This window comes from Engraulis encrasicolus, unplaced genomic scaffold, assembly GCF_034702125.1.
Source record: "Engraulis encrasicolus isolate BLACKSEA-1 unplaced genomic scaffold, IST_EnEncr_1.0 scaffold_29_np1212, whole genome shotgun sequence".
In the NCBI taxonomy this organism is placed as follows: Eukaryota; Metazoa; Chordata; class Actinopteri; order Clupeiformes; family Engraulidae; genus Engraulis; species Engraulis encrasicolus.
Window position 1 is genome coordinate 155,001 of NW_026945588.1, and position 10,000 is coordinate 165,000.

A 10,000-nucleotide genomic window follows, 5' to 3' on the forward strand; every position below is an offset into this window, starting at 1 on the left:
TCAGTGTTGGGTTGCAGTAATATAACTACTTTTTTGTGATAGAAGTAGTGTACCTAACGAGTTACTACTAAAAAGTTGGTAACGAAACACCGTTGTCTGTGAACTTTTGCGATTGGAGAGATAAATGACTCCCTCTCTCGGGCGCATAAGCGCAAATAGAGATCTATGCGGAGGAAGAGAGAGGTGTGTCGCGGTGTCCCCTCCTTCTCACAGTTGCACTAGTTTTGAAAACGTTGAGGAGCACTGGTGAACCGTGTGTGCATTTAATAACAGGGTATATCAATGCCCGAGTGATCCGATTCCGAGACAAGTGCAGTTTGACACATTTTCCGAGCTCGCACTAATGTACAGTTTGCACGTCATAAAACCACAGGACTGGTGCCTGGTGCATTTCGCAGGCAATTAGCCTAGCCACAGAAGACGCTCATTACCTTTTGCTATGAATGCGGGGTTTCTTTGTCATGCCACATGTCAACCGGCAAGCTTAGAAAAAAGTGCCTCTCACCGTTTCGGAGCTTAGTCAATCTGCACGTCTTCTCCCGCCTACTTTGTCCTCTTTCGAATAGTGTCAACTCCCAATGTCAGCGATTAGCGCCCAATGTCTCCGGATTTGTTTGTATGGTAACAAGTAAAGAGCCCAGCACTACTGCCCACACTGCTAACAGATTGGCAACTAAGCTTTGGAGAAACAAACCCCTGAAATAAGGATGCGATGCTACACATGCATTTGTTGTTGTTTCCAAGCCTCGCTTGTCACAGAGATTAATAAAAGCCGTCAAAACCCTGCGACAAATAAATAATAGTAGCCTAGTAGTACAGTAGTAGTAGAGTGCTATATTGTCATTTAAATACAGTGTGAGTATGACGTGTCAGGTTTGGCAGAAGGACGATGTGCCATTGATCTGGCTGTAGCCTACATAATGCTGACAAAATGCCGTTACGCTGTATTGAAAATAAGCGTAACGGTCCAAAATAAGCGTCACGGTCCAAAATTATAGCGTAACGGGCCGCCACGCACTTTTGCGCTAGCTAGAACCCTGGGTACTGATGACTCCTTTATCGGAGGGGGGAGGTAGGTGTAATGAAATTCGAAAATCCTTCCCAAAACATCTTGTCTTACAACTAGAACTGTTTTTGGCAGCTGAGTTAGTCGAGGTAAGATGGCAGCGCAGCTTCCTTATTTCAGCCTGCTGTGTAGAATGACACGACGTCAGGGAATGACACGCAGGGTCAGCCAGTTGAAGCCACGGGTACTGCGCAAGGACTCTAGGTTAGATAGTTAAGGGGCGGGGTTGTCCGGCCGAAGTCCAGACAGGTGGCCCTAGTGTGTGTGAGTGTGTGATTTGTTGTCCCCTTGTCTCAGTGGAGTGGCCACTTTAAACGAACGGTTTTGCCGAGAGACTGGAGAAGAGAGAGGTCCCATACTGGCCCCTAGTGGAGAGAAGAGAGAGGTTCCCTTTAGAAGAGAAGAGAAGAGAAGAGAAGAGAAGAGAAGAGAAGAGAAGAGAGAGGTTTCTTGAGAAGAGAAGAGAAGAGAAGAGAAGAGAAGAGAAGAGAAGAGAGAGGTTCCCTTGATAAGAGAAGAGAAGAGAGAGGTTATCTTGATAAGAGAAGAGACGAGAAGAGAAGAGAAGAGAAGAGAAGAGAAGAGAGAGGTTCCCTTGAGAAGAGAAGAGAAGAGAAAAGAGAGGTTCTTTTGATAAGAGAAGAGAAGAGAGAGGTTCTCTTGATAAGAGAAGAGAAGAGAAGAGAAGAGAGAGGTTCTCTTGTGGAGAAGAGAAGAGAAGAGAAGAGAAGAGAAGAGAGAGGTTCCCTTGAGAAGAGAAGAGAAGAGAAGAGAAGAGAAGAGAGAGGTTCTCTTGTGGAGAAGAGAAGAGAAGAGAAGAGAAGAGAAGAGAAGAGAAGAGAGAGGTTCTCTTGTGAAGAAGAGAAGAGAAGAGAAGAGAAGAGAAGAGAAGAGAAGAGAGAGGTTCCCTTGATAAGAGACGAGAAGAGAAGAGAAAAGAAGAGAAGAGACGAGAAAAGAAGAGAGAGGTTCCCTTGATAAGAGAAGAGAAGAGAGAGGTTCCCTTGTGGAGAAGAGAGAGGTTCTATTGGCCCATAGCCATACCAGGGATTCTTTAAGTATAGAGATATGCCAACATAATAGGTTTTTATGGGCACATAACGTGACCAGGTTCCGGTCTGCCTAAAGGGGCGTGCCATAATGCTCCTAGAATTAATAGAACAGTCCTTAGGTTTGCCTAGGTCTGCCTAAAGGGGGATCTCCTCTTTGCAGCAATAGAACCCGGAAACAATGGGCCAACGGAACTTCTCTCTTATCTACTCTCTCTGGTACTACTGAGGAGAAGAGAGGGGTTCCCTTGGCCTATTCTGTACTCTTACAATCTCTGGCTACAATAAGCCTGAAGCTGAATGGACCAAACATATTTTACCATTTAACATTTTTAGCATTTAGCATTTTTAACATTTAACATTTTTACCATTTTGCGTGTTTAACATTTAACGTTTTTAGCATTTAGCATTTTTAGTATTTCGCATTTTAGCATTTAGCATGTTTAGCATTTAGCATTTAACATTTAACATTTTTAGCATTTAGCATTTAACATTTAACATTTTTAGCATTTAGCATTTTTAGCATTTAGCATTTAACATTTAGCATTTTTAGCATTTACCATTTAGCCTGTAGCCCAATTGACTCCATTCAGGTTCCCCAGTCATCACATGCTTGCAGTTGCCATTTAGCTGGAACTACACGGTTTAGAGTGTGTGTGTGTGTGTGTGTGTGTGTGTGTGTGTGTGTGTGTGTGTGTGTGTGTGTGTGTGTAGGGACATTCCATGTCAAGATGCTGTGTTCATGTGTATGTAGTAATGTGTGTGTGTGTGTGTGTGTGTGTGTGTGTGTGTGTGTGTGTGTGTGTGTGTAGGTGGGTGTGTGCAGCGTGTCCGCATGGATATTCCTCGTGAGGACGCCGTGTTCGTGGGGACTGGAGATCTATTCGCCGCTCTGCTGCTCGCATGGACACACACACACCCGGAGGACCTGAAGGTACACACACACACACACACACACACACACACACACACAAACACACACATACACACACACACACACCCAGACGACCTCAAGGTACACACACTCACACACACACACACACACACACACAAACACACACATACACACACACACACCCAGACGACCTCAAGGTACACACACACACACACACACACACACACACACACACACACACACACACCCAGAGGACCTGAAGGTACACACACACACACACACACACACACACACACACACACACACACACACACACACACACACACACACACACACACACACACACACACACACACACACACACACACAGAACCTCATGGTACACACACACACACACACACACACACAGCCTGAAGGCACACACACAGACAACCTGCATCTTATGTTTGCGTGGGTAATCCTTGATTAATGTTTACATTTGTGTGGTGATCTGAAAATGTTGAGTGTGCCAAATGTGCAAAAATCAGTAGGGGGACAAAAACACACGTACGCCACAATATGTACAGTATGTGTGTGTGTGTGTGTGTGTGTGTGTGTGTGTGTGTGTGTGTGTGTGTGTGTGTGTGTGTGTGTGTGTGTGTGTGTGTGTGTGTGTGTGTGTTTATAATATTTGTGTGTGTGTGTGTGTGTGTGTGTGTGTGTGTGTGTGTGTGTGTGTGTGTGTGTGTGTGTGTGTGTGTCTATAATGTGTGTGTGTGTGTGTGTGTGTGTGTGTGTGTGTGTGTGTGTGTGTGTGTGTGTGTGTGTGTGTGTGTGTGTTTTTCTATAATGTGTGTGTAATGTGTGTGTGTGTGTGTGTGTGTGTGTGTGTGTGTGTGTGTGTGTGTGTGTGTGTGTGTGTGTGTGTGTGTGTGTGTGTGTGTGTGTGTGTGTGTAGACGGCGTGTGAGAAGACTGTGTCCACTATGCAGCATGTCATCAAGAGGACCATGGAACACGCACACAGTAAGTAATGCATTACACACACACACACACACACACACACACACACACACACACACACACACACACACACACATACACTACAATATACTATAAACTAACCCGGTATGATTATTGTTATCTACAGTGTTTCCCAACCAGGGGTACGTGTACCACCAGGGGTACGCAAGCACACTGCAGGGGTACTTGGGAAAATGAAAAAAAAAAATGGAACATATTTTTCACACATTGGAAATGGAACACATTGAGATATAGAGCATGAGCAAAAAGGCTTAGGGGGTACGCAAGACAAAAAAGGTTGGGAAAACACATGACCGTCACCAGCTGAAACATCGCCATTTTCTAAGCTGATGGTTTATTGTATGGCTGTTAGCACACCGATGGCACACCAAATGTGCAATATCAGGCTGGACCGATGCATGAATGAGCTTATTGATCAGATAGTAGATCCAAGTCGTAGCTCAGTGATTTTGATCAAAATAATCGTGATTATGATTTTTTTTCCATAATCGTGCAGCCCTTTCAGATAGTAGATCCAAGTCGTAGCTCAGTGAGGTACATGTGTAAAATATGGGAACATTGGTATGTGTGCCTCCACTAGCTTTCTTCTTTTCTTGTTGTTGTATAAAATGTATATACAAATGTGTGATGTATTGTTTTATTATTGATCTGTGTAATGTATTGTCTCCTGTGGGCCTCGAGCCTGTAATAAAGGAACTTGGACAAAATACCAGAGAAACGTACCAAGCTAAATGCCTAGCTCCAGGGAAACTAGCTATTTTGTTAGCTCTGGGAAACTAGCTATTTTGTTAGCTTGATAGCTAATGTTAAGATGAATCAATCCACAGTTGTCATAAAAGCGAGCTGTTAGGTTATCATTCCCTAAAACAATTCAAAGCCGCCTTGACTTACACACACGTGTGTGTGTGTGTGTGTGTGTGTGTGTGTGTGTGTGTGTGTGTGTGTGTGTGTGTGTGTGTGTGTGTGCACGCTCAACAGGTGTGTGTGCAGGTGGTCGTCCTGGAGCTGCAGAGTTGGAGCTGCGGATGATTCAGAGCAAAAACGACATCGAACAGCCAGACATTACCATACGAGCACAGAGCATCTAGATCCAAACACACACACAAACACACACACACACACACACACACACACACACACACACATACACACACACACATACAGTCCATCTAGCGTCCAGACATCACCATACGAGCACAGATCAGATTATCCAACTTCCAGATAACACTGATAACTCACTGATCATACGAGGTCACCAAGGGGTCACCAGAGGTCATCAGGGGTCATCAGAGGTCATCCAGGAGTCAACATTAGCTCTCATCCGTCCTGTCGGTGCCCAACGGGTTCCGCCTGCCCGATCCGTTCCCTTTGCACACTGCACATGTGCAGTGTGACGTATACGGAAGAGAAATTGCCTGATCTGTTCCGTTAATGTTTTACTTTGTCGTTTTAAGTGTTTATTTTGCAGGAGGAAGTTTGCTTTTTAAACTGTCTGTTTTATAATAATACAGAATCATCACAGAAACGCTAAATAAGGTCAGCAACTGGTCAGCTGACCAACTAACTATTCAGAACACAATATCACGTTATTTACAGCGACGAACGGCATTTGAGCTGAAACAACGATATAAAGTAAAGGTATAACATAAATATATAACATCTCTCTTTGCGTTAATGTTCTGGCGGCTGCAAAATGAACATTTATAACGTGAAAGTCGTAAAGAAACGGGTCAGGCAGGCGGTACGTGTTGGGCACCTACACGTCTATCTCTTTACTTCTCTCTCATCCGTCCGTCTCTTTATTTAACTCTCATCCGTCCGTCTCTTTATTTAACTCTCATCCGTCCATCTCTTTACACCGTCATGACGACCACTCCAGCATTCCGTCCTAGCAACGGCCAGCACAACATTCCGTCCTAGCAACAGCAGTCTGACATTTCCAGCAGCATTATCCCACATGGAGACAGTACACACACACACACACACACACACACACACACACACACACACACACACACACACACACACACACACACACACACACACACACACACACACACACACAGGCCTTAGCAGTATATGTCTTAATGAGGAAAATGCCTTATGTTGATCACATGAACACATGCGCACACACACACACACACACACACACACATTATAAATCACGGGACCTAAGCTGACCATCTAACAACATGGTAGCGAGTAAATATCTTCTGATCTCGGTCATCTCTGGGCTACAAATATGCTGTTTAAGAGGCTAGATAAAGATTATTCATGCAGAAGTATTTTGTTCCGAGGCCGTCTGCATGAAAAATGTGAAGAAACACAGCTTTCTAAAAAGTTTAGGGGATCGTACGAAAAATTAAACAAAAATATCAGAAACAACATATATGGAGCTCGTGGCACAACTCTAAGGGGATCGATCTAAGGGGATCATTTTAATACCGCCATTGGATTACATGCTACGATTTTCGGCTAAAAACGCCTTTGAGGTCCCTAAAAATGCCTTTGAGGTCCCATGAAATCGGGGGAAGTGACGTCACTTTCAAGCTCAATTCAGTTAAGAACCACTGCTCTAGGGGGCGCTGTCTCTCTCTCTCTCAGTAGCTCTAATCACATGTAGGCCTCCAGCAAATCTGAATGTTATCCTAATGACACATTAGATTGTTGATCTAATTGCGTCAAGTTGAATGTTATCCTCTAATTTCACTCTAGAGGGCGCTGCCTCTCTCTCTCAGTAGCTCTAATTACATGTACAGTACAACTGACTTGTATCCTAATTAGATTGTTATTGCCTCGTTATACTGTATGGAGCTGTCTCTCTCTAATTGCCTCGTTATAGAGTTGTCTCCCTCTAATAGCCTCGTTATGGAGCTGTCTCTCTCTAACAACCTCGTTATACTGTATGGAGCTGTCTCCCTCTAATAGCCTCGTTATACTCTATGGAGCTGTCTCTCTCTAATAGCCTCGTTATGGAGCTGTCTCTCTCTAACAACCTCGTTATACTGTATGGAGCTGTCTCCCTCTAATAGCCTCGTTATACTCTATGGAGCTGTCTCTCTCTAATAGCTCTAATCCAGTGATTCTCAAAGTGTGGTCCGGGGAATGAAAAGTAAGTGATCTGTATCGAAATTAGCAGTGTCAAATTAGCACCCATCAACTGTCAATTCAGTTGACAGGTGGTCCCTGAACATTTTTGGGGGGACAAAGTGGTCCTTGGTCTGACAAAGTTTGAGAAACACTGCTCTCATCACAAGCCAAGCTGAGCGCTATCCTCTAGCTCTGATCACATGTAAATCTGTCCTAACTCTAATTCTACTCTAGTGGGCGCTGTCTCTCCCAGTAATCCTCTTCACATGTAAATCTGGATATTATCCTAATGACACAGTAGATACGACTATGTCACTCAATGGAGTCTGAATGTCCTTTATGCAACAGATTTTGTAACGAAGCACATGTGTAAAATGTAGCAATACAGCATATCAATGACTTGATTCATGACATGTTTACTAATAATGAATTTATGAATTAAATGACTAATTGTTGAATGAAATTACTACGTTTCTAAATAAACTGCATTTCTAAACAACAAAACTGTTCAGTCTGGGTGATTGAGGAGTGTGTGTGGGTGTGTGTGTGGATTTGTGGGTGAGTAATTGAGGAGTGTGTGGGTGTGTGTGTGTGTGAGAGTGTTAGTTTATTTATTATCATATTTATTTTATTTTATCATATTTATTATATTTTTGATTTTTAGTATTATATTTGTTTATGAAATACAAATTAAATAAATTAAGAATAGTACATATAATATATGTCGTATGGAAACACAGAGTTTCGGATGTTAAGGACACAACATCTGTGTCCTGGACCACGGATTTTGCCAAAATTCCGTGCTCCTGGACACGGAATTGTTTTCTGTGCTCCTGGACACGGAATTGTTTTCTGTGATGGACACACGGAAGTGCTTTCTATAGGCTATTACCACAGCACTGTGTAACTCTATCATTAGAAAAATAGATACCAAATGCTAATCCTAAACAAAATAATGCTATAGCAATTTAAGTTGTGCCCTGAACAAAACATTCCCTAACCTTAACCTGTCATTAAAGACATATTTTTGAGAAATACTGTACCTTTTCCAGTTGGTTGCTAGGCTATCAAATTCATGTAATGAATGAAAGAAATCTAGCTGTGCCCAGACCAAAACAATCCCTAACCTTAACCTGTCAGTAGGAAATGTTTTTTTTAGAAAAAATATTTGAAATAAGAAAAATCCTGAGAAAACACAAGACTGTGGAAACATAGAGCTGTGGGAGTAGCCTATAGAGAGAGCACTTCTCTGTGTCCATCACGGAAAACAATTCCGTGTCCAGGAGCACGGAATTTTGGCAAAATCCGTGCTCCTGGACACGGATTTTGTGCCCTTACCATCCGTGTCCAGGAGCACAGAATGTTTGGAGATCATGTTGAATAAACCATCAATCGTGACTGGAGAAATGTGTTATTCCTTGCCAAGCATCTACACTACTTGGATAACTTGGGGAAAAACTAAAACAAAAACTGTCTCTACAGTGTGTGTGTGTGTGTGTGTGTGTGTGTGTATACACTATACAGTATATAAGGACATTATTCATCATTATCTCATCAGTACAATGGAAGCAGAACAGACTGGGGTCTGAGCCAAAGTGCAGCAAAGTTTCCTTTATTTAGCACAAGATTCCAGCACTATGATTGGCTATTCGAATTGATGATGGGCGGGCCTTAGCTATGCCGCTAGCGTCCTAATTGGTTGCAGTAGCTGTTGTTGTAGGCGGGCCTTAGCCGTGCTAACATGCTAGCATCTTGACTGACTTCGCCGTACTTGGGCAATCCTGATTGGCTTAGCCGTGCTGCTAGCTAGCGTCCCGGTTTTATTTGTAGTAGCTGTTGAAGGCGGGCCTTAGCTGTGCTGGGCCAATCCTGATTGGCTGAACTGTGCTGGTGGGCCGTGGTGATTGGCTTAGCCGTGCTGCTAGCTAGCGTCCCAATTTTTTTGTAGTAGCTGTTGAAGGCGGGCCTTAGCTGTGCTGGTAGGCCACCCTGATTGGCTGAGCTTGTGCTGGTAGGGCCATGGTTATTGGCTTAGCTGGTCTTGTGGCACAGGGCCTGGTTGTAGTAGTGGTGGGCGGGGTTATAGGTGGTGGTCGTCATGCACTCGGCCAACGCCTTGTCACAGTCACAAATGAACATGCGGCACGCATCATTAGAGGCTGAGGAGGAGAGGAGAGAGGGATGAGGACAGGAGAGGAGAGGAGGGGGTTGAGGAGAGGAGAGGAGGAGGAGAGGGGAGAAGGGGATAGAGGAGAGAAGAGGGGAGAGGAGAGTTAGTTTGTGTGAGTGTGTGTCTGTTACCCAGACAGGTGATGGTGTGTGTGTGCGTGTGTGTTTGTGTGGTGTGTGTGTGTGTGTGTGTGTGTGTGTGTGTGTGTGTGTGTGTGTGTGTGTGTGTGTGTGTGTGTGTGTGTGTGTTACCCAGGCAGGTGATGGTCTTGGTGTGTGTGTCGCAGCTGTAGTGGTAGCCGTGTGTGTGTGTGTGTGTGTGTGTGTGTGTGTGTGTGTGTGTGTGTGTGTGTGTGTGTGTGTGTGTGTGTGTGTGTGTGTGTTACCCAGGCAGGTGATGGTCTTGGTGTGTGTGTCGCAGCTGTAGTGGTAGCCGTGTGTGTGTGTGTGTGTGTGTGTGTGTGTGTGTGTGTGTGTGTGTGTGTGTGTGTGTGTGTGTGTGTGTTACCCAGGCAGGTGATGGTCTTGGTGTTGGTGTCACAGCTGTAGTGGTAGCCGTGTGTGTAGGGGTGTGTGTGTGTGTGTGTGTGTGTGTGTGTGTGTGTGTGTGTGTGTGTGTGTTACCCAGGCAGGTGATGGTCTTGGTGTTGGTGTCGCAGCTGTAGTGGTAGCCGTGTGTGTGTGTGTGTGTGTGTGTGTGTGTGTGTGT

The 10,000-nt window shown here is 44.3% G+C and overlaps 1 protein-coding gene and 1 long non-coding RNA gene across 2 annotated transcripts in view; one reads left to right on the forward strand and one right to left on the reverse strand.

The window, feature by feature from the left end:
• The window catches only part of pdxka (pyridoxal (pyridoxine, vitamin B6) kinase a), a 29,457-nt gene extending 21,831 nt beyond the window's left edge, over positions 1-7,626 (forward strand). Inside the window, exons 9-11 of the mRNA XM_063193111.1 lie at positions 2,928-3,049; positions 3,948-4,014; positions 5,011-7,626. Of these exons, the coding sequence (XP_063049181.1) occupies positions 2,928-3,049; positions 3,948-4,014; positions 5,011-5,120 (299 nt within the window). The 3' untranslated portion in view covers positions 5,121-7,626. The remainder of the gene's footprint in view (positions 1-2,927; positions 3,050-3,947; positions 4,015-5,010) is intronic.
• Positions 7,627-8,718: 1,092 nt separating this feature from the next.
• Positions 8,719-9,771, reverse strand: LOC134443276 (uncharacterized). Its single transcript, XR_010033621.1, has 2 exons — positions 9,544-9,771; positions 8,719-9,281 (listed from the first exon to the last, which is right to left on the reverse strand). It is a non-coding gene; the product is annotated as an uncharacterized LOC134443276 (long non-coding RNA).
• Between the last annotated feature and the right edge of the window lie 229 nt (positions 9,772-10,000).